The following is a 23,994-nucleotide window of genomic DNA, read 5'->3' as shown; positions in this document are numbered from 1 at the left end:
GGTATTTTCCCTGCGGGGGGTTGTTGGTCCTTTCCTCAGCATCCCCCCCCCCCCCAGGTGGGCTTCAGCCCCAACCCCCCAGGTGGGCTCCAGCCCCAGCACGGGGTCCGGGAGGGTGTCCCGGGTGGGCTCCAGCCCCTGCATCCCGGTGGATGCTCCCGCTGGAGCGGGGCTGGCCCGGCTGCCCCGCAGCCTTTTATCGGCCGCTCGTCCCGGCGGGGCCGTCGGGGGGAGCCTGATTGGCTCCTCACCCTTGGCCGACGCTTCCAGGTTGACGTTCCTCCTCCCGCAGCCCAGGTAAAGCCTTCCCGACCCGGCACTTGGCCTCCCGGGATCAGACACTCCAGCTCGGCTCTGTCTTCAGGTGCTTGGGGTTTTTGTTGTGTCGTTTTTAAAACTTTTTGGTTTGTTTGTTTTTTTCCACCCCCCCCCCCCCCCCCCTCCCTCCCCGTCCCTTTTTATTTGATTTTTATTCCCTCCCCCCCACCTCCATGATTTATTTATTTTTACTGACTGTTTTTTAACTCCGGCTTGCCCCGCACCAGCGGTTTCCCCCCCGGGGCGGCGGGCGGGAGGAATGAGCAGCGGGCTGGTGCTGTGCCCCCCGCTCCCCGACGACCCCTCGGCCTTCACGCCGCTGAAACCCGTCACCATGTCGGGGGAACCCGGCGAGGACACCCCCGTCTTCGAGGACATCAAACCCCCTTCCCGGCCCCTGGAGAACCCTCCCGACCTGGCGCAGGTAAGGCCCGGCTCGCTGGGAAGGGGCTGGAGCCGCCCGCCCAGGTGTGCCCGGGGAAGCACCACCCTGGGGTTCGACTTCAGTTCTGCTTTGTTGTTGCTCAAGCTGCTCCGTCGCTTTGCAGGCTCCTGCTTCCCCCTCCGCCGGATCGTCTCTTGGGCGTGTTGGGTTTCAGTTTTTATTTATTTAATTTCTCTCCCCCCCACACACACCTTCTCCTGCCTTCCTCGGAGACTTCAGGCGAGAGCCTGAATTTGCTGGTGCCCTGTAGCCAGGGCTCGGTCCCTCTCCCCCGGGGCCAGCAGCTGAGGGGGGTCCTGGGGGGTCTCTGCTCTGCCAGAGCCGGGACAGACCCGGGCAGGGGGATGGCTGCACCCCTGCCTGCCGGGGGGGCTGACGGGAGCTCATGTTCTCTTTTCTTTGGGGATATTTATTTTTCCTGCCACCACGGTGGGGAAGGAATTCTCCTTAAAATTCCCTGGAGGGTTCCTCCCCAGCGTGCGCCGGAGCTGGGGACCTGGGTGAGGGGCTCTGGGGTGTCCTTGCACACCCACCCCTCTTGCACGCCCGCCCCTCTTGCACGCCCACCCCTCTTGCACACCCGCCCCTGTCCTGGGCCATGGCAGGAGCGGGTTCAGGCCCAGTCGCCCCATCCCGCTCCAGGGGACAAGGCTCCTCACTGGGTTTTCCCATGAGAGACCCCTCATCCCACCGTGAAGAACCTTCATAAGCTCTTCCTGGTGGGAAAGGGGGTGAGCCAGGCCTGCCCCCACCCTGCTCCCATGGCTTTGGCCCCTTTTTCCCCCCTCCAGAGGAACGGGGTGAGCTGGGGTGTGGGGTGTCCAGCCTTGCCAGCAGCTAATCATTAACCCTGCGCCCCGTGTCCCCAGCGCCATTTTGACTGGGGTGGGAGGGCGGCTCCGGCCCCTCGCTCCGTGGCTTCTCCTCAGGGACCCCCTCATCCCGGCCTGCTGTTCCTCTAGGGACCCCCTGGGAAGGCATCCCCATGGTTGGAGGGCTGTGGTTCAGCTTGGGGCTCTGTCTCTGCTTCCCCTTCCCCTCTCCCGGTGTCACTGATGCCCCAAAGGCCACTTTTGGGGCTCTGTCCTTCAGAGGGAGGTGGCAAGATGAAGGCAGCATCTCCATTGCTCTATTCCTTCCATACGATGGGGGGGTCAGAGAGGGCCATGCAGCCCCCTCCTTCCCCTGCAGTGGTCTCCAGGGCTGCTGGAGCCCCTGCCCCTCTGTGCCGGGTGGGGTGGGTTATCTGAAGTTGGAGGGTCAGGTGGTGGGGCTCTTGGGTTATCCCTGGGGCCCGTTCCCTGTGGGAAAAGGTGGCAACTCCCCGTTGGGTATGAGGGGGAGGGCCAGGTTTGTTTTCTCTCCCCCTTTGCAACCTCGGCTGCTGGGTAGGATTAGCCCCACTCCTTGGCCATGGCCGTGGGGGGCAGACAGGCAGTGGTGCCTCCTGGCTTTGGCCAGCCTTGCTCTCCTCGTGGGGGACGTGGGGATGCAGAGCCCACCCATGGTTGGAAATGCCTTCATCCCACAACACCATCCTTCAAAAGGAAGAGGGGTTTTGCTTTGGTCCCTCAGGCAGCTGAGCGTGGCTGCTCAGAGACGTCATCCCTTTGCCGTAGGACCATCCTGTGTCCCTTTATGGACAGTGGGTGCCTGGGATGGAAGCTGGGAAGCTCACCCGTCCTTCATGCAACACCCCATGCTTGGTCATCACCATCACCCCAATAGCCACGTCGTGGCTTCTTTGCAAACCCACCCAGGGTGAGGCGTTGTGGGTGGCAAAGCCCTGACAGCCCAGGGCTGGACCCCCCCTCTCCTGGGAAGGAGTTTCCCGTCTGCTTTCCCCTTCCCTCTTAACAAATGCCAAAGGCTGTGGGACAAGAGATGCTGAAGAATCTGCTGTAGCTGGAGGGTGGAAAAGCTGGATGGCTGCATGTCTGGGAAACCCTTTGCTCCAGGAGGGTGTTTATCAGGGCAGTTTGACAAGGCTGGTGGAAGGGCTGTGACCTCTGGGAGCCCTGGTTATCGCCCCTGGGGCAGTTCCCGCTGCTCCAGCTCTCCCCAGTCCTGTCTCGCTCTGGTTTCCAGCAAGGAAAGGAGCAAACTCACAGCTTATCTCTTGATCTCGCTGGTTGCAAAGTCCCCGTCCCCCCCTGCCCCCCCCCCAAATCACTTTTCAAACAGGAGCAGGAGGTGGGAACTGTCTGCTGACTAAAATGTTACCCGGCCAGAGATAGGTGGGAACATCCCTTGTGGAGTTTGTGCTGGTGTTTCCCTTTTCCCTGCCTTTCCAGCCACCCTGCCCCAAACACATAAAAATAAAACCAAGTAAGAAACCCCAAGTAAAACAAGAAAAGGGGAGAGAAAAGGGCTTGGGAGAGAAAAGCACTTTTCCATTCTGATTTGGGACAGATCAGCCAGAAACAGAATTTTCTCCTTTAAATCTCAAGAGGCTGGTGCAAGAAGGAAGGTAAAAATACTAGTAGATGAAACCAAGGCATATCCAGGGAAGCACTTCAGAAGAGGAGGAGACACCTCTTTGTTGTTCCCTGAGGCTGGGGAACTCTCCTGGGGTTATCTGCTTGTCAGATGGGTGACTGTGTCCCTCTGGGCTAGGCTTGACCTCATGGTAGATGAGTTACCCCACTGCCAAGTCCTCTAAGTTCCCTCCTGGAGCCACCAGTGGTCTTCCTTGGGTGTGACTGTGGTCCTCAGCAGTGCAAGCTCAATCATAGACTGGTTTGGATTGGAAGGGACCTTAAAGGTCATCTAGTTCTTGGGTTTGCAGCAGTGTTGAGTGAGGTCAGGACCTTGGGAAGAAGCTGCTGGGAAGAGAGATGGCCAAACTCCATGGTCTGTCCTCTGCTTTAACCCCTTGCCTACCTGTATCAGGAGCTCCAAGGACTTGTGTTGTACCAACCAATGGGGACAGAGGCATTCCCTTTCACCAAAGTGGACGTAGGTGCTGTGGTGTTCCTCTGACTTTATTCTGGTTGGCATTTTGCTTCTGCTATCACAGGAGAAGCTGGGGCGAGTGTTTTTAGGTGTGTTGCAGCTTTGTGGACAGTGCAGGAGCTGCTTCAGTCCTGCTCTATTCCTGTGGGGCCCTGTGTGCTGTGTCCTGGATCTTGGGGGTCTGGGCCCCTTTGGCCACATCCTTGCCATGAACGTGGCTACTCTGGGGTGGTGACTAGATGGTGGCTCTCTTGGCCAGAGATGGGCTTTCCTGCTCCCCAGTTGTCCAGCATCTTGCACAGCCTGGTTGGAGCCAGGGCGATGGGTCTTGCTGATACGGATGTGGTTTGTGCTGGAGCCAGGAAAGTGTCCTTCTCCACTTTATTTACTGGTAGAGATGTAGAAGTCCACAGCCCAGCTGTCAAGGAGTGATTCATCTCCTTGGGCTGCCAGGAGTTGCATGAGATGGATGAACTCAGCCTTTCTGCAGGGAAAGGGGAGATGGCAGCTTTGGAGGTTTTGCTCTGGGTCTGCGATGAGATGGTGACAGCTTGTTGTGGCTGGGGGCAGCTGAGCCTGGGCATCCTTCTGCAGTTCAGTGTCACTCCGTGAGTGCTCAGAGCAGACTGGAAAATTTGTGTCCTCTCCCAGCATCTTCATCCCCAGCACCGCCAGGAGAAGCAGCTCGTGCTGCTGGATGTGGGAAAGAGCTCAACGCCTGTTCCTGTGGCTGTGCCCGTGTCTGGGGACAGGCTTTGAGCTCAGGGTGCCGCAGTGTGACACGTGTTCCCCTGCCCACCTCTGCTGGTGGTGAGCACGTGGGCTCTGCACCACCTCGTGAGGAGCAGCCTGGCTTGGTCCAGCACAGACCAAGATGAGCAAGATGGTGGCTTGGTGGCTAGTGCTGCTGAGTCCCGTGGGACTTCTGGTGAGAGGGATCTCAGGAGGGAGGAGGGATCCTTTCAGGCCCTTTTCCTTGGGGATCAGCTGGAGCCTGATGCTTTCAGGACCAGCCCACAGATTTGCAAGTCTGATGGACTTGTTCTCTGGCAGGTGTTCGCAGGGCAGGGGGAAATGAATCTGGAGACCCCAGAAAGGGTAGATTTGTCCCTCTGCTCTTGCTTGAAGACCCTCAGGGACAGTGCCCAGGCAGGACACCCTGAGCTGGGGGTTGGAGAGGGGCTCGTTGCAGACCAGACCCTGTTGTGGGAGCAGGTCCCAAGTCAGCGGGGAGCTGGTGCTGCTCAGCAGCCTTCTGACAAAACCAGTGACACCGGTCGGCCGCAGACTGGGAAACTGGGGGGGTCTCAGCCAACACCTTTGTTATTTTCTTCCTCTTGACCCCCCAGAGCAGAGCTCCCCACGCCGGCTGCGCAGGCGCGGCTGGAAGCGCCGAGGTGGAGGATGAAGCGTCTGGGCCGGACGTGGAGCTGGCGGGAGCACAGTGGCTTTGTCCCGGTGGCACAAAGGCTGATTGTTCTGCCTGGGGGAAGTTTGGCTCAGCGAGGTGGGGAGCGAGAGAAAGGGACAGTGAGGAGAAAGAGCAAGATTGCAGGTGTGCTCCTGCCTTCCCTCCTGCGCAGCCTGCACAGCCTGGTTTCCAGTGGCCGACACGGGGGAGGTTGCGAGTCAGGCAGAAAAGCACGTTGTGGGGCTGCTTGGTTGGTTTTTTTTTAATTCCCCCTGAACACAGAAAAGGCAGGTATTTAAGGGAGGAAATGAGCAGGGGACTCCAACTCTAATAAATGCAACGGATTTCCCTTTATCGCTCTTCCTGCCCGGGAAGCAAATGCAGTCATCTGAAATTACTCACGAAAGTCTGGGCTAGTGCATTTCTGGCTGGTGCATCATCAGTTGTGAATTTTCCCCTCTCAAACCTGTTTGGTCAGCTACCTACGCTGTTTTGTTCTCCTTCCCTGGTCCAGTGAGTTCTTTTATCTAACCCATCCACTGCAAATAATCACACTTACAACCGTCTTGTTAGCTGAGTCCCTCGATTAGAATATTTGCTTTTCTTGTGCTCCATTGGTGAATTACATGAGTCACAGGGTACAGTTGGTGTTTGGGGATTGGATAACTCATGTTTACAATTCAGATGTTCTCAGAACTTGAGCTGGCATGAAAAACTCTCCAAAAACCCCCATGGGCTGTTTACCACTTCAAAGAGGTTCAGCCCCTTCCAAGCTCAGATTGAAACTCAAACAAAGAATAGTTCATTAAGTTCAGAAATGCATGGAGAATTCTTTGAAAATTATTATTTTTAAATTTCTTTTTAGTGTGAGGGGGACCTTCAAGTTTCCACCAAGGACAGGATTTGCAAGTAATAAAATGCATTTAATGACCTTGCTCTTTGTAATATTTCCAGTACAAGCAGGAAAAGAGAAAGGCAAGAGCTCAGTCCCAGTATAGCAGGTCCAAAACCACAGGTATTTGCAGGAGAAAAGAATATTATCCATCCCTTATCACATCTCAGGCAATTTGTTTCATGAACCTGAACCTGTCCTGGAGAGGGCAGAGATACGTGGGTACCTACTCACCAGCCAGTCCAGCCCATCAGTTCAGTCTGTACAATGTTGTCATTTTCTGCTTTGCTGCTCCTCAAGGACAGTGTTGGGAGCTGAACCTGGGGTGGCTGAATATGTTCAAATGGAAACCCTTGTCGCAACGGAGAGAAGGCTGGATGTTGTTTCTCTAAAGCAGGGAAATGCCCCAAGTTTGTTGTACTGAATGGAAAAACTGGGGCATCTCCCCAGCTGGTGGTTCAAAATGCTGTTGGTGTAGAACCTAACGTTTCATTCCCAGCAGCTTCCAGTGTTGGGTGTTTTTGTGGTTCTGCGTCACGCTTTGGGGAGCACTGAAAGCCATTGGCTGGGTGTTTGTCATCACCTCTGGGACATGAGGAGTGTCACAGCCCTCACTCTTCCCAGGGCCTGGCAAACCCCAGCCTCCAAACTGGAACTGGAACTTCTCCAGGGCTTGGTGCTTTCTCCACAGAAGCTGCCTATTGTCCGTTATTGGCCTGCACCACAATTCCCTTTAACAGCAATTAGCAATTCAGGGAAAGTGTGGAAAGAGGGGGTTTAAGGTGAGGGAACGGATCTTGAGGAAACTTGTTGAGGCTTTCTGCTCTCAGGTGAGCAGAATGACCCTCACAGTGATGCATGAAATAAATAAACACAGAGAGCAGCACGCGTGGCAGGAGCTGCAGCAGGTGGACCTGCTCCAGCGTCCCTCTTGGTCCCCAATTCTGGTGGTATCTCCTTGGCCTTGTGCTGTGCAAGCTTGGAAGAACGAAGATGGCCCAAAGACCTCCTCCTTCAAACACGAAGATTTCACCTGCCTGAGGGTTTGTTTTGTTTTGCTAACTGGTTTGGTGAGGAAGTTGAGGGCTGCAAGGGTGGTGGGGTTTGCTGCCCACAGGTGAAGCCTGACCTTGCTTTTCCCAAAGGTGCACGGGGGAATTGGGTCTGCCTTGTGCAGGGAAGAACAGGCTTTTTGGGGTGATCTCTCCCTTGCTGAGTGCCAGGAGGGCTTCATTCACAAGCCCCAGCAAGCAGGGGATGACTCACTCTGCCTTTGTCAGACCCTGCCCTGGGAATGTGCTGCTTTTCTTCTGATTAGAGGAGGTGATGAGTGTGAGCTTTGAGTGAGGTGGAATGAATCCCACCTACAATTCATAAAACAGCCTCTCCCATGTCCCTTTCCAGAGGGGAGCTGGAAGGCTTAAGGACAAGCCCAGTGTCCTATGGCCGTGCTATAGCTAGAAAGAGGTGGACAAATTTGTCCTGGTCATCCTGGGGAATGGGGACATCTGAGAGCCTCCATCTTCTCTGATTCAGGGTGTACTGCAGCAGAGGTTGAAACTGAGAAGGAGAAATGGGGCTGCAAGTGGGCCTGCTCATAGCTGATGGTCCCAGCAGAGCTGCATGGCTGTCCATATTGAACTTTTGATTGTGTGCATGCATGAACTGGGGCACGCTTCAAGTCCTGCATATTTTGGCTGGGGCTGAAGTAGCTCCAAGCCCTCCTGATCTTCCAGGAGGAAGATGTTATTCTTCCAGAAAAAAACATCCAAATGGCTGCACCAGAAGCCTGCCCAGCTCAGCCTCCTGCCTACAGCAGCTTAACTTGGTGGGAAACCTCCAGTGGGCTTTGATGGGCTTGACCCCAGGCTTTGCTGAGAAGCAGCTCAGATACGAAGCTGTGCATGAAGCTGACTCCCTTGCATCCTCATGTCACTTTTTGGGGTGATCTTTCTCCAAGCTTGGTGTCTCCAAGGTCTACCCTGCCAGGTGCTTTTCTGTCCATTTGTGGCTTTAATTTTCAAAAGGTTTCTGCTGGCTCACAGAGAGCCCACTGGAGCCTGGCTGCTCCAAACTGCTCCTCTTCCAGGCACTTGACCTTGGAGTTGGATGAGGGTGTTTTTCCTGGTTTCTTTGGCCTTTGGGATTGCTGACTGTGGTGGCATGATTCCTGTGATAAATAGCCAAGGTGGATTGCCTTTGAGTGAGTCTTTATCAGCTGTGGGAGGAAGGGAATAGCAAACAGAGTCAGCAAGTCTGCTGGAAACGTTGCTGTGACCGGCTGAGGCAGAGGCCAGCCAACCTCCCAGCTGCCCACATCTGCCTTCAGGTGACACCTGGCCTCAAGGAAATTCCTGATTTCTGAGAGGTGCTGATTACCTTGGGTCATTCAAACACAAGGGTAGAAAAGAGGACCAGAATAACCCCCCAGAGCAGCGTGGCTCAGCTCCTGGGCCATCCATGAGCTTCTGGCAGAAACCTGGAGAAAGGGTTTCTCTTTGTGGCCTTCTTCTGCTCGAGGAGCTGCTCTAGCAAGTAGAAAGGTGTGAAAGCTTCAAGATGGAAAGCTGGTTGGATAGATCACCCCTGGCAGTCTTCTCCATGGACTCTAGAGAGAGCTTGCAGAGAGCTTAGGTGCTCACTTTGCAGCTAGCCAAAGGTGGTGAAGATGATTCTTGCCCCACTGCATGTGCTGGATGCTTCGAGGGCAGCGCTCGTTTCTTGGACCTCTTCTTCTAACCCCGTTGAGATAGCAGAGGAGCCCATCCAGGGCCTTCTGCAGCCCAGCACCCAGCTACATGAGTGCAGAGTCCAGCTCTGCTGCCTGCAACGGTGCCTTGTTGTTTACAGCAGCTGAACACTTGGCCTCGTGTGTGGGTGACAGGAAGAGTCCCGGGGGTTTCTGTGCTAATCCCGTTTTGCAGAGAGTTCCAGAAGACCTGAGGAACAAACAGAAAATAACGTCGATCGAGGTCAATATCAAAACCAAATGATCAGAGAAACAAATATTTACTCAGGTCAATATTTAACTAGGAGACAATAAATGCTGATATTGAACCAAATCTGTATATAAATACGGTCTATTTATAACGTGTGCCTTTAAAGGGGCACTGCCAGGTACTTGCCAGGGCTTTTGATTGATGATTATCCTCCCCATTGTTTGCTGATTCCCTTGGAGGCTGGAGTTTCATGCAGGTGCATGTATGAGAAAAAAGGCCGCGCTGCGTCATCCCAGGGCCCCAACCGTTCTCCCACGCCTGCCCGTGCCCCGGGAGGGTCCCTCACCCCCAGGCAGGGCTCCCCTTGGCCCTGGAGTGGGTGCTCAGCCCTTCCCCCATCCATTCAACCCTCGCCTCCTCGGGTTGAGGTGCTGGTTGACCTTTCCTTGCACCCCTCTTCTCAAAAGGACACGGGGTGGCTGTGAGCAAGAGCTTGAGACCCACCTGGGAAGGTGGGCTTGATGCCTCCTGGAACTGCAGAGCAGGACTGGGGGTGAGCCAGGGCTTGATGGTGCCAAGTACTGCAGAAATTCCTCCCCCTCAAGCCCTTTCCCCCCCAGCTGCTCCCTCTGCCAACTTTACAGGCTCGTTGCCTGTTTAGCAAACATTGATTTCTCTCCTTGTTCTCCACTGCTGCCCGTGCCGTGACAACACCTGATGTTTCTATGGCCGTTTGTTATTTATCAACTTCAGATTAGAAAGCGTTTAATCACGGGCACGACAGGTCCTGCCTGGCCAGCCCGCGGGGCCGGGCGCCCTCCTGGCCGCGCTCGGGGCTCTGCGCTGGGGAAGTGCCATGGTTCTGTCCCCCTGTGTCCTGCCAGGGGATGTCTGCCTCGGGCCCCGCCAGTGGTGCTGGGGGTCCTGGTGACACCTCCCCCTGCCTTTGACCGTATCTGGTGGGGGGAGAGAGGCGTCCGAGGCAGGAGGTTCCTGCGGGATTCATGAAACTTGGTGGACTGGGGAGACTCGTGGCAGCAGCCACAGGAGGGTCTGCTCCGGGGGAAGCAGGGCTGGCAGGGCTGCCTTTGGCCTGTTTCATGGTGCTCGGTGCCCCACAGCAGGCAGCTCCGTCTCAGCCTGCTGAGGGTGCCTTCCCCTCCAGGTGCCAGGTCTGGATGTGCCAGCGCTGGGTGTAACACGGTCCTGCCGGTCCAGTGACACAAACTGGTGTCCCCTGGCCTTGTCTGGAGTGGACAAAGTGCTCGTCCACACCCCTTTCCTGCTTGGCTTTTTTTGGCTTTGTGTTCTCTGGCTGGTTGAAAAGACCCTCCTCTGAGCTCAGAAAACATACTATGACTCTGAGCTTCTGGGCTGTGACTCCTACGGCTGCTGGAGCCCTGGTCGATGCAGTTGGGGTTGGGACATGCTCACCTCCAGACCTCCTCTCTCATCCTCACCTCCAGTGACGGTGGTGGTGGCACTGCTGGTGACTACAGGGGAGACTGAACCTGCTGAAGACCTAGTGGCTCTTCAGCTAGAAGGCCCTGGAGGCTTTCTCACAGTGGGAGTTTCTTGCAGTGCTGAGATGAACTGGGCTCCCTGGCTGTGTGAGAAGTTCAGTCCTTCTCAAAAAGGCAAGAAAATGGTAAATTCCCTGCCTGGGGCTGGTGGACAGGGAGGAAGGGATGGGCTGATCCAGGTCATTGCTGCCTCATGTGAGCCCACCACAGTGTCCTGTCCTCAGCTGCCCTCTCCAGAGCTGTCCCAGGCAGGGCTGCAGCTGGCTGCCAGGACCTGCCTGGGGCTGGCCAAGGAGTCTGCAGAGACCTGGTGTCTACAGAGCTTCTTCGTGGTGGGGCCCACTTGGCCCTCAATGCTTCCTTTGTCTCTGTGCTGCTTAACATGGCAGGTCCTGGATGCAGATTGCTGGCAGAGCAGAGGGTTTTGTTGGTCTCCTGCTGTGGCTGACCCCAAAATGAGGATTCCAGCAGCTGGACCACCCCTTGCAGGCTTGTGCATTACCTGCCAAGGAGCTTGGCTGAATGTTGTAGTTGCTTCTGAAGCTGTTTTTTTCCAACTGATAAGGGTGATGGAACACAGCTTTCAATCCCCAAATCTGTGCAGCTCTGACCTGGAGATTTCATGTTTAAGCATCATCTCATGCTTCCAGGCACAAGGACCACATGGAGATTAGCAGCTCCCCAGAGATGGCACCTCTCAGCATTCCCAGCCTGCTTGGCCCCTGTACTCTCAAGGCCAGGTGGAGGTGGGCTTCCCTCAAGTCCTTTGTTTGTAGCAGCCTGGCAGTGGTGTGATGCTGAGAGCTTCACCTTGGAGAAGCTGGATATTTAGGTTGTGGTGCTGCCAGGAAACATAGTCCATCTAAGCACTGGTGGCCTGGCTGAGGCTCTTCCCAGGGAAAGGTTCTGGTATCCTTGCTCTTGCAGATACAATGGTCCATGGTCTATGGAGCTTGTTAGATATTGGGCAAAGAAGAGGAGTTGTGCCTGGGGTACCTACCTGGGGCCAACCTGGCTCCTGCCCACACCTCCTGTCAGCTGTTCCCCACCACCATGCTGGGGAGGCTGCAGGGTGGGAGACACTGGTGAGAGGGCAGGTTGGATGGGGCTTGGGGCAACCTGGTCTAGTGGGAGGTGTCCCTGCCCATGGAGGGGGGTTGAAACGAGATGATCTTTATGGTCCCTTCTGACCCAAACCATTCTGTGATTCTGTGGTTCTGTGATTCTATGATTCCATGGTTCTGTGATTCCGTGGTTCTGTGATTCCATGGTTCTGTGGTTCCGTGGTTCTGTGGTTCTGTGGTAGCAGAGGGACCTGCTGCTGGCAGGGTGAGCTCTGGGGTCTGTGAAAGGTTGGGGGTGGTGGGACCTTCCATGGTTTTGGAGGTGGGTGGGTGATGGGAGAGGCCACCACACTAACCCAGCCCTGTCTGCCCCACAGCTGCACCCCATGAGGATGGAACAGCGTCTGCCACCGCTCATTCTTGAGGTGAAGCCCTTTTCTCCTTCCTCCCTCTGCATCCTTCTGCCCCTGTTGGTGAGAGGTACCATGAAAGCTCCTGAGAGATTGAGCTGGGGCTTCCCCACACCCACCCAGCCCCCGTTCAGGCCACCCAGATCCACTGGTGAGGCCATGGTAGCACCTCCACTTCCTCCTTCCAGCATTCCTCCCACCCACTCCTGGTGTCCCCATCTGTGCAAGCCACCCGGTGTGTCTCCATCAACTGGATACCCATGGGCCATGAAGGGTGCTGTGAGTGAGGTTCCCACCCAGATCTGTCAGCACTTAGTCATCCCCATTGTGTGGATGTTTTGGAGCGGGTTTTGGGCAGAGGATGGGCTGCAAGGTGCTTCAGGACATGCCTGGGTGTTAGGTGTCAGCACCCACCACCAGCAGTGTGGGAGTGGAGCAGGGTCATGAGGCATTTTTGGGTCTGCAAGCAAGCAAAGCTGCTCCTTTTCTCCTCTTTGAAGGGCTGAGACCCTCAGGGTGGCGTGGGACCTGGGACACCACCAGCAGTAGTGTTAGGACAGTCTGGATTCCAATGGGGTGGGATCCCTTCCTGCCCCCCAACACCTCCTTTCCCTTAACACCCCCTTTCCCAGTGGAGCCGCTCAGGATCAGCAGGGGATGGATCAGCTTTAATGGGCTGAGAGGAGAAAGACTTTGGTCTGCAGATCAGGGTGGTTGTGGGAGAAAAGGAGGCCAGGAGACAGCCATGACGGGGCAGGACAGGGGCTGAGGAAGCAGGTGTTGGATCTGCAGGTAGAGCCCTCCCTGCCTTTCTGCCTTTCATATACCTGCCTGGTCACCTGCTGTAGAAGGACCCACTGGAGTTGTGAAGGGGGAGACCTTCCCCTGGGAACTGAAGGTGAGAAAGTTAAATGCCAGAGATAAGGGAAGTGTAGAAGTCAAAGGCATCCAAGCCTTCCCCCTGCCCCCCTCCTGCCCAGGGTGGTTTCACTGCTCAGGTATGTTTGGCATTCCCAGCCTCTGGTACTGCCTAGAGCAAGCTGCTCCCAGGGGTGACAGCAATGTCCCCTCAGGGGCAGGAGCACCCAGGCTTCAGCTCCACAGCTTTGGCGTGGTCCCCACTTGGGCAGGAACCCCAGGCTGGACACTGCAGGGGGAGCAGAGGAGGAAACCAGGGGTTGGGACCAGCCTGCCAGGACTGAGCGGGGGGTCTCTGACCCCCTTCCCTGGTGCCTGAGCTTCAGGGTGTGCTGGAGCAGGAGGTTCCTCACTGGAGCACGGCCCTTCCAGCTGCTCCTGCCGTGAGGAAGAGGGTGTGTTTGTGGCAGGGAGCTGTGCCTGGGGGCACGCCAGCTTCCCGTGCCGTGCTGCCTGGCCTGCAGAGGTGCAGAAGCTCTCTGAATGAGCTGGAAGCACAGGTGAAATGTTTCCCTGGAAAGGGCGAGGAAATCTCTTGGGTGCCGTCCAGCTTTGTTAAGAGCCATGAAGCTGTGGCAGGGATGGCTTTGGCCCATGGCACTGCAGTGACACAGCTCGGAGCTGGAAAGCCCTGGGCTCAGGCGTGCAGGGTGTGGGGCCAGCCCAGCGTGCTCTCCTGAAGTGCCCTGTAGGCTCTGCCAGGGAAACCTGGTGGTTCTGCCAGCTCCTCTACATATGAATGAGTCTACACGGGCTTCGCAATGAGCTTGACACATGGATAACCACATCATTAAAGGCTGCAGCTCTAGAGAAGAGCATTCACCGCTGGTATCTTCAACCACAAGGAGCAGAACTTGAGTCATCAAATGCCAGGGGTGAATTTCCTAGCGGGGTTGCTCCATCGGGTTGCTGAGGTGCCGTGCCTGGAGCCAGAGATGCAGCACCAGACATGAGCCAGGAGGGGAAGAAACCTGGTGATTGAGCCAGAGGTCCTGCTCGCTTGTGAAGACAGCTGAACAAAACTAGAACTAAACTTAGATTTCTAGGGCTGTAGCCCAAATTATTCTCAATTAATTAAAGATGTTCTCCTAGAATATTCCCAGATCCTAGAATAAAATGCAATACCTCTCAGGCTGCTAAGTGGGGAAGAGACCAGAGTCAGCATGTCTAAGGTGGGCTGCAGAGCCAACCTGCCCGAAGCTTGAGGCTGACTGCAGCAGAGTTTCTGATTTCATCCCATTTCTAGTGTTAGTTTCTCGTTTGTGTGACCAAAGCTTTGTACCCAAAGCTCGGCTGCTCTTTATCAAGCTGCTTTTCCCAGTACTGCATCCTCTGCCTACCTTACCCTTCCTTACCAGCACTGGTAGGTAGGAGGGAAGTGGGACAGAAAGGTGAGGTAGTTCAGCCTGGAGAAGAGAAGGCTCCAGGGACACCTTAGAGCACCTTCTGGTGCCTGGAGGGGCTCCAGGAAAGCTGGGGAGGGGCTTGGGACAAGGGCAGGGAGGGATGGGATGAGGGGGAAGGGTTTCAAACTGGAGGAGGGGAGATTGAGATATTAGGAAGAAATTCTTCACTATGAGGGTGGTGAGACCCTGGCCCAGGCTGCCCAGGGAAGCTGTGGCTGCCCCATCCCTGGCAGTGCTGAAGGGCAGGTCGGATGGGGCTTGGAGCAGCCTGGGCTGGTGGGAGGTGTCCCTGCCCGTGCAGGGGGGTTGAGAATGAGATGATCTTGAAGGTCCCTTCCATCCCACAAACCAGTCTGGGGTTCTATGACCCTGATTCACTCCAGGGGAGTCTGTGGCCGAGTCAGAGACTGAAGGTAAATGACTGCAGGCTGTGGCCCCTGGGGGTGCTCTGGCTGAAGGCTGGGCTCCCACCACCCGCCTGTCAAGGTCGCTCTTCACAAGTTCTCTGTCATTTACTTTGCCCCAGGCCCGGTCTGAGCTGGATAAGTACCTTTCCAGCGAGGTGCCCCCCGTCCCCATGCTGGCCGACAAGAAGTACCGCCGGGAGAGCGCCTCCGTGGTGGACGAGTTCTTCTCCACAGAGAAGCCCACTTCGACACCCTACAGCGTGAACATCAACGTGATCCTGCCGGACACCACGCACCTGCGCACGGGACTGTACCGGCCCCCCAAGCCCGTGGCGCCCTTCCCGCAGGTCAAAACTGAGCCTGGCACCAGCTTCGCCCAGCCCTGCTCCTCCACCTCCGGCCCCACACAGACCCTGCCCGACTTCACCAGTGTCTTCAGCATGCCCCAGTCAGTGGCAGTGAACAACATCTTCATCAAGCAGGAGATGCCTTCTGAGATCCCCTTATCCACCAACCCCCAGCAGTCCCAGCTCTACCAGCTGCCTCTGGGCAACGGGAGCGCTGACATTACCACGCTGACCTCCTCCTCCAACAGCACCACAGCCATCAACAGCCTCAGTGGTGTCACCATGTCCACAGGCAGTGCTATGTCCACGGTGGTCCACAGACCCGTCCATCCAGGAGGGCCAGTTAAGCAGTACCCACACGTCTCCCAGGGACAGGGGAACTTCAGCATCTCCGGGCAGTTCTATGCTGTTCCAGGGGTGAACCTGCCCCCTTCGCCCCCAAACTCACAGCCTGGCAGCCCAGAAAATCAACCTGAGCTCATCAACACCATCTCTCCCCCACCATCCTATGAAGCCACATTTGGACTGAAGTTGGTCCAGTCATCCCAGGCCCCCCCAGTCCCCAATGGCCTCGGGACCCTCTCCCAAGGGCACATTGTCATGCAGCCCCCCAAATACAACAGACGCAACAACCCTGAGCTGGAGAAAAGGAGGATCCATCACTGTGATTACCCAGGTATGCTCATGGTTGAGGTGCTGGCTTGGCTTTGGGTGGGGGGGTGGGTGTGTGTCTTCCTGACACACTTGAGGCTGCCTGGGGCCTCCACAGGGTTTGATCTGAAATCCCTTTGTCTGCATGATGATGATGTGATGGGAGGTACTTCAGGCACTGGAAGCTGCCCTAAGGTCTCCCTGGAGCCTTCTCCAGGCTGAACACCCCAACTCTCTGTCCCACTTCCTCCCTACCACCCACCACCCACTGCCCCCCAAGTCATCAAGCTGCCTGGGCTCAGCAAACACTTTTCCTGTCTGGGTGTGGGAACTGGAAGGCATTTCCCAACTGCCTCCTGCAAGATTTATGTCCTCTTTCCATGGCACAAGGGTGGCTGTGGTAGGTCAACCCAGAGGCCCGTCTAGCCCAGATCCTGTCTCCAGCAAGTGACCTGAGGAAGTGTGTAAGAATAGGAGGACATGTTGAGGAAGATCTTTCTGTGCTCACACCTTCCCACCCCCTGGCAACCTGCAGGTCGGGGACTTTCTGAGCCAGAAGCTGCACCCATGTTCTTGTGGTTAACAGTCTCTGCTGAATTTTGTGCCTTCTGCTGGTCGTGGTGGGAGACAGATGAAGGGTGTAAGTGGCAGACCCCTCTGCTCTTGTTAGAGCAAGAGCTTCATCCTGCAGGATTTGCTAATAGGGTGAAGCTCACCTGTTTTCAGCAGGGTTTTGTCCTGCCTAGGAAGGCAGGAGCACATCTGTGGTGCAAAGAAAACCAAACCTCAACCTGTGCTGAATAAACAGGGGGTGGCTGGATGGTGTGTACGTGCAGAGACAGAGGAGGGCTGCTTCTAATCCTCCAGGCTGAGGTTCAGCTGGAGGTGAAACCTGTCAGGGCTGCTGGCAGGGGCAAGCAGATCTGCACAAGGAAGCAGTGGGAGACATGCCCAATTCACCCCGGAAACTGGATGAACTGGGGAGACCTGTTTGCAAAGCCCCAATCCACGTTTCCAGGTGGTGGCCCCAGCACTTTTTGCTCAGCGTGTTGATGGGAAAAGGAAGCTCAGCCATGCTCTGCTCTGGCTTCTCCTGGGCTCTCTGTTTGGAAGCTGCTCAGAGTGCTTGGCTGGCTTCATGCCTGTGCCCAGCAGTGAGGCAGTCCTTGGTCTCATCCATACTCATCTTTCTCCTCAGAGTAAGGAACCTTCAAGGCTTCAGAGCATCAGAAGCCACATTGAATGGGGTCACCAACCCTTATCCCTCTTACCCTGGGGAGAGGAAAGGCAGCTGGATGCTCCTGCAGCTCCCGGGCAGGAGAGGACACAGAGCTGATCTTGTGCCTTCAGGCTGTTTGGAACAAAAAAATACATGGCCATGTTGCTTGGGCAGGTCATAAAAATTCAAATTCATATTTTAATATGCTTGTCGAAACACAAAGAAGCAGGGCCACAAGGGCAGCACGAGAGGCTTTTCTGAGCTTTATCTAACTGAAATGAGGAACTAGCCATGGCTCATGTGGAGGCACCTGGTGTTGAAACTTCTGCCAAACTCCTGGTGTTTCTGTGAAGAGCCTTTCTTTGATTCAGCCTCTTTCTTCTGAAAAACATCCCCAGCGCCTCTGTTCTGGATCCTGAAAGCAAAGCTGTGGCTCCACGGTGTACCTGGCCTTTCCTGCTTCCTGGAACATTTTCACCACGTCTGCTGGGTCTGGGGCTATTGCAAAATACATCCTCCTTCCAGCCTTGTCCAGTGATACCAGTGACATCCTGGAATCCCGAGGACAAACAGCAGCACAAAGCCAGCAGCCAACGCTGGTGGATGTGATGTTTTCATCCTGCCTGCAGGACCTGGTTGAGGATGGGGGGGATTTGAAAGTCTGTGCCTGACCCTTCCCCTCTGCCACTTCCCAGCAGAAAGCCCATGGGGGTCAGGATTGTGTGGCAAAAGATGGAGTGTTGTAACAGTCTGTCCTGGAGAACAAATGCTCCTTAGTTCCTGCTGAAACACAAGGGGTGCAACCAGGCTTATTTGCATACTGTTACCCAGGGCTTTTCAGGCCTGCTCTCTCCCAGCCCTCAAATGTAAATGTTCTGGGTTGGTTGGAGCCAGGGCCTCTTCTCACAGGGAAATTGTGTCTTTTCTGTTTTTTTCCAGGTTGCTCAAAAGTTTATACCAAGAGCTCCCATCTGAAGGCACATCAGAGGACTCACACAGGTAAGAGCACCACGAAGCTGGAGAAGGACTTTTGGCACATGTAGAGTCAGGACAAAGGGGAATGTCTTTAAACTGGGAGAGGGGAGATTTAGCTTGGACATTAGGAACAAATTCTTTGCTGTGAGGGCAGCAAGACCCTGGCCCAGGCTGCCCAGGGAAGCTGTGGCTGCCCCATCCCTGGCAGTGTTGAAGGGCAGGTTGGATGGGGCTTGGAGCAGCCTGGGCTGCTGGGAGGTGTCCCTGCCCATGCAGGGGGGGCACTGGATGGTCTTTAAGGTCCCTCCCAACCCAAACCAGTCTGTGATTCTGTGGCTCTGGGGTCACAAGGAAACTCTCTCAGCCCACACGGTGCCTGTAATGGTGGTGATAACATAGCTAAGTTGATTACCTTAATCTAGGGTGGTTATTGGGGTAAGGAGCACAGTTAAGTCTATCGACATTAAAAAAAGTCCAATGGTTGCACTGGTTTATAGTGACTGTACAGGGCTGAGTGCACTTGCCTTCTGGAGTTTAGAGTTTAGGGGAACTCTTGGAGGCTTTTTGTTGCTGGACTGGGAAGAGGAGCTGCCCCCAAAACCTCCATCACTCTTCCCAAATCCTAGCCAGGTCTGACCCTGCGTAGCCCTCAGAAAGACTGCAAAGGCATGTGGTGCTTGTGTGTGACCTCTGAGGGCACAAGGGCTCCCTGTTCTGTATCACACACCGCTGTGGTTCCCAAGGGGCAGAAGGGACCCCCTGTACCTTGTGTACCAACCACACAGGCTGCTGACACCCAGAGCTGGTCCCCTCAGCAGCTGCTGGTGCATCACTGAATGAGCAGAAGAGCTCCAGACACCAGCAGAAGGGCTGTGCCCTTATTCCCCAGGGGAAAGGTGCCACGGGCTGCCCTTGCTGGTGTGAAAGGAGTCACTAGCACCCAGGAGCTCCCAGCACCCCCACCACAACCAGCTTCCCAGGGTAGCCTAGCTCAGTGGCACTTGTGCATTCAAGCACAGGTCTTCTCATTAAGGCATTTATTATACCTGAAACTTTATCAGATCCAGGTAGTCCAGGAACCATCAGTGCCCTCATAAATCTCTTTTATAGAAGGGTTGATCTTTACTGAAAGCAATTAAGCTGGCCCAGAGTTCACTTTTCTTTTTTATTAACAACGAACAAAACCCATCCTGAGGTTGGGAATCAGTTCTCACACTTGGCTCTGTTCCGTTCTCATCTTATCAGTCCTTCCAACGAGCCAGCAAAGAATTTTCCTTTGTGTGTGAGGTACACTATTTTTTTGGCAGGGCCTGGCTAGGAGGGGGCTGGAGAACAACACGGAAGGGGTGGAAGAAAGGAACAGGAAGGACATGGTCCTGGCTTTGAGAGCTGGGTGGTGATAAGTCTTGGTCACCACAGCCATCTGGATTCAGGGCTCTTGCTTGAAAATAAAACTTCTCTTTTCCCCTTCTGCTCGGAGCACAGGGCTCAGCTCAGCGCCCAGAGACACAACCCATCTGAGACAGGCACTGTCCCTACAAGTCACAACATGAAGATGTATCTAGGCGAACTTGGGCAGTTTTTGAACCCCAATACAGTCAATTTTCCAGCTTTCCCAGTAATCGGGCTGGAAGTCCAAGTGTTTTTGCCTCCTCCCACTTCCCTTGCTGCAAGAGGGAGGGCCAGGGAGGTGAAGGAGGTGACCTGAGCAAGTCAAGAAAATTGGTGGTGTCATGTGGTGGGTAAAAAGAAAGGAACCCAAACCAGAGCCATTTGCAGGGTGTCTGCTCCAGCTTTTGAAGCCTTGTCTTTGTTTTCAGGCCCCAGCTCAGCTGAGCACAGAACAGGAGCTGCAGCCACACAGCCCAGCACCATGGGGCTCCATGGCTCCAAGGGTTAATTACCCCGCTCTCTATTCCTCCCTGATGGCAGCTGGGCTGAGAAGTGCAGGATCTCTAAGATCTTTTCTTGTGGTTTGCCCGTTGCTATGGGCTGGGCTGTATTCATCTCCTGGAGACACCATTCATTTCCTGGGTGCCATTGTGAGATTAAATATATAACCTGGTGGCTGCTCACCCCCCCTCCTGGGGGCTGGGAATGCCAGTTTGGGGCCTTTGTTTGAGCTTGCCCTGCCGTGCTGTCCTGGGAGATGGAGCCAGCTCATGGGACAATGGAAAACATTTTGTTTCTATCCTGGAGATCAACCTGTTATTGTTTGAAACTAAAAGGCCTTGGTAGGGTTGACCCAGCCAGGTGACCCGGCTGGGACAATGTCTGTGGCTGCACAGATCCCACCTTTGTCTTAGCAAACCCCAAGACCCCCAGCCTGCCCCAAGACAGGCTGGCAAATTGACTTTAAATTCCTTATTATTAATTATTCTATTATTACGTGTTTAAGTCAATAATAATACTGTGATGATGTATTTAAGTTCTGTATTTCTCCAGTGCCCGAAGGGGCTCCAGGAGAGCTGGGGAGGGACTTGGGACAAGGGCAGGGAGGGAGAGGACAAGGAGCAGTGGCTTCAAACTGGAACTGGGGACATTAAGGTTAGACATGAGGAGGAAATTCTTTGCTGTGAGGGCGGTGAGACCCTGGCCCAGGTTGCCCAGGGAAGCTGTGGCTGCCCCATCCCTGGCAGTGTTGAAGGGCAGGTTGGATGGGGCTTGGAGCAGCCTGGGCTGCTGGGAGGTGTCCCTGCCCAGGCAGAGGATCTCGAAGCTCCCTTCCCGCACAACCCAGTCTGTGACTCTATGATTCACCTGGGCCATAACCCCCCCCCCCCCCCCACCTCTCCTCCCTGCGCTGCAGAGCCCAGCGGGCTTGGGGGGGCAGAAGCCGGGGTGGTGGCCCCCCACCTGCTGCAGGCGCCTGGCTTTGCCTTCCCGCGCTGTGCAGAACGCTGCGGCCCGTGGTGGTGGCGGGACCGGGACCGGTCCCGTCCGCGGGTGCTGGCAGCGCGGGGCCCGGGCCGCCCGGCGGGCAGGGCGCACATGCCGGGACACGCACCGCCCCGGGACGCGGCCAGTGCCGCTGAAACGGTAAATATTTGAGGTCGGGGAAAGTCAGCACATTCCCTGAACCCTGCCTGCTTGTTCAGGCTGTTAAGAGCGAGGGCTAATATTTGAGAGCACCACACCCCTGCGTGGAGGGGCTCGGCCCCGCCAGCTCGGCACGCAGGGAGCTGGGAGCGGGGCGGGCGGCTCCAGCACCAGTTCCCAGCCGGCTGAGCAGCCGCACGATTGAATTGGTTCCAGTTTGGGCTGAGGTGTGTGTGTGTATGGGCGGGGGAAGGGGGCTGAGGCGTCCCGTCCCCCCGGTGCTCTGGAGAAAAAGCAGGGGTTTGTGCGAGGGGAGCTGCCGCGGGGCTGAAGGGGGAGGCAAAGGGTGTTTGGATTCATAAAGACATCCGCTGGTTTGGGTGGGAAGGGACCTGCAAAGGCCATCTAGTCCAACCCCCCCCTGCAGTGAGCAGGGACCTCTTCAACTAGATCGAGTTGCTCAGAGTCCCCGTTCAACCTGACCTTGAGTGTGTCCAGGGATGAGGTTCTACCTCTTCTCTGGATGACTTAAACATCAGCATGAAACGTTTCTTCATCATATCTTTCCTAGCAGGTATCTCCCTACCTTCTGTCAGCCAGCATTAGATGGTGGTTTCAAAAAGACCAGGTTTTCAGGAAAATGTATAACCTTCTTCTTCCTCCTGATGCCCCCCTGGCGTGTCTGAGCAGCACCACCTTCCCTAGGAATCTTTGGCTTTGTAGTTAAAAAGAAAAAAAGAAAACAACCTCAGATTTTTTTTTTTTAGCCAGAAATGCTCAAAATGCAGCAGAAACTTGGACAGCACTGGTGGCTGAGACTAGAAAGCAAAGTGTGTGTGTGGGGCACATGGTCAAGACCTGGCTGGGATGGTTAAGATGCTGGGACAGTGTATGGTCCCTCGGTGGCTGTGGAGTGTGCTCAGTGGGTGAGCCCTGGCAGTGTGAAGCATCAGTGTGGCCACCAGCCCTGTCCTGCAGTGTGGCCACCAGCCCATCCTGCAGTGTGGCCACCAGCCCTGTCCTGCAGTGTGGCCACCAGCCCATCCTGCAGTGTCCCCACCAGCCGTGTCCCCCAGCAGGGCAGCCCTGGGTGCCCTCCAGGACCTCCCAAGGGAAGCCAGACACCTGGGCGAGGCTGTGGTGGGGGTTTGGGAGGCTGGGTGGTCGGTGGGGCCCTGCTGGTGACCCGTGTCCCCCTCCCCAGGTGAGAAGCCCTACAAGTGCACGTGGGAAGGCTGCGACTGGCGCTTTGCCCGCTCGGACGAGCTGACCCGGCACTACCGCAAGCACACGGGGGCCAAGCCCTTCAAGTGCGTGGCCTGTGGCCGCTGCTTCTCCCGCTCCGACCACCTGGCCCTGCACATGAAGAGGCACCAGAACTAGGAGCTCCGGCCTCCGCCGCTTCTCCGAGAGCAGCTGAACCTCTTCTCCTTCACCCGGGGCCTCTCCTCTCCTCCTACCTAGGAACAAACCCCACGCTGTGATCAACCGGGCAGGGCAGCCCCCTCCACGCGCCCTGTCCCCAGCACTCTCTGGTTTTCAATGAAATCTTATTAAAAAAGAAAAAAAAAAGTAAAAAAAAAAAAAAAAAAAGTTCTAATGACAGCTCGATCTCGTGACGAGGCTCCCAGCAGCACTGGGGCGATGGACCTTGGATTCCAGAGGCCTTCCAGCCAACCTGCTATTTATTTGTCACTCAGGAGCAACTGGCCTCCGTGTGTCAAGCTCTTTGGGCTTTTGGTACCTCTCTGAGGGCAGTGCCTTTGGTGGCCCCAAGGAGGGTTGTGACGGGTTGGTGGCCTGGCTCTGTGTGAGAGGTCTCATGACAAGCTGTCAGTGCAATCCTCTTGGGCTGCCCCGTGGTCTGGCTGTGGATGGGGTACCTTGACCCAGGGCTTGGCTGTGGATGGGGCACCTCTGAGGTGCAAGAACAGGAGCACATGCCTGCAGCTGTTTGTGTTGACAATCCCAGTCTCTGTGGGGGCGTAGAAGCACAGAATGCCAGCTTGGAAGGGACCTCAAGGATCATCTGCTCCAACCTTTCTAGGTAGGAACATGGTTTAGGTGAGAAGAACATGGTTTAAATGAGCGAAGATGAAGAGAGCACAGAAGAAGGGGCCTATGATAAACTCACCTGACGTGCCTTCGAGCAAGGGACAGCACAAAAGCAGGTGACAAAAGCCAACACCTGCAGGTTTCTGGCAGCCAGCTCACTCAGGACTGCAAATGCCTGCCCTGCTTGGCCAGATTTTTTGGGTTGTGTCCTTAGCATTTCTGCTTCCAAGATGAATTTTGACTTCAGAAGTCTCTGGGAGGATCAGGGGGACTCACCTCTTGAAGCCGTCCAGGGGACTGCAAAAAAGCCCTGATAAAGCTCTGGTTTCCCAGCCTTCTCTGTGCCTTTTTCCCAGGGCAGGCTCTGCTCGTGCCTTGAACATGCACACCAGGAACCAGTCCTCTCCAGTCCCACCAGGCTTCTGCTGTTGCTGGTTCATCACATCCAGACAGAAAAGAATGAAAAAAATTTTTAAAAAAGCATCTTTGAAACAAATTCCAATAAATCCTGCTGTTCAGATTGCAATCATGTCACCTACCTCACAGGATCACCACCTTGGGGTCCCTAAGGCACCTTCTCTCCTCTTCCAGGGGGTGCCATGACGCGTGGGGCACATCAGCCATTCTTCAAGGTCTACTGGGGGTTAAGCCTGGGCAGAAGAAGAGTCAGGCTGTGCCAGCCTGACCAGCAGCCATGCAGGTGATCAATACATCAGCAGGGAGCAAAGAAGGGGGCCTGTGTGTCCAACAGGACTTGGATGGCCCCCACTCCCTGGCTAAATAAAACCCATCACGCTGTGGTACACATAGCTGGTTTGGTGGGGCAGGAGCTGGGTAGGACAGTTGATGGTGTAGGCTTTGGGACTGATGATGAGCCACCACTGTGGCCCGGGCACTTTCTTTTTCCCACCTCACTTGGAGGTCGGGATGAGACAGATGAGTGTGTAGGACATGCAGTGCCATCTTCCCCCCCAAAAAATGAGGCCAAGGAGTGGTGCATGGCCTGAAGCCTCCATGCAG

At 55.5% G+C, this 23,994-nt stretch overlaps 1 protein-coding gene across 1 annotated transcript; it reads left to right on the top strand.

Annotated features, from left to right (window-relative positions):
* The first annotated feature begins 577 nt into the window (after positions 1-577).
* Positions 578-22,302, top strand: LOC127389734 (Krueppel-like factor 5). Its single transcript, XM_051630524.1, has 5 exons — positions 578-742; positions 11,925-11,972; positions 14,808-15,711; positions 17,845-17,904; positions 22,124-22,302. Exons 1-5 carry the CDS (start codon positions 578-580, stop codon positions 22,300-22,302), a joined length of 1,356 nt encoding a protein of 451 aa, XP_051486484.1.
* Positions 22,303-23,994: the final 1,692 nt, after the last annotated feature.

This window comes from Apus apus, chromosome 12, assembly GCF_020740795.1.
Source record: "Apus apus isolate bApuApu2 chromosome 12, bApuApu2.pri.cur, whole genome shotgun sequence".
NCBI lineage: Eukaryota > Metazoa > Chordata > Aves > Apodiformes > Apodidae > Apus > Apus apus.
This window is presented reverse-complemented; position numbering and strand designations above follow the sequence as displayed.

What these genes read in the sequence shown, in the direction of transcription:
- LOC127389734 (XM_051630524.1), top strand. Translation starts at nt 578, where the DNA reads ATGAGCAGCGGGCTGGTGCTGTGCCCCCCGCTCCCCGACGACCCCTCG. An exon ending in ACCCTCCCGACCTGGCGCAG is followed by an intron (nt 743 to 11,924) that starts GTAAGGCCCGGC and finishes TCTGCCCCACAG; the next exon opens with CTGCACCCCATGAGGATGGA. An exon ending in ACATCAGAGGACTCACACAG is followed by an intron (nt 17,905 to 22,123) that starts GTAAGAGCACCA and finishes CCCCCTCCCCAG; the next exon opens with GTGAGAAGCCCTACAAGTGC.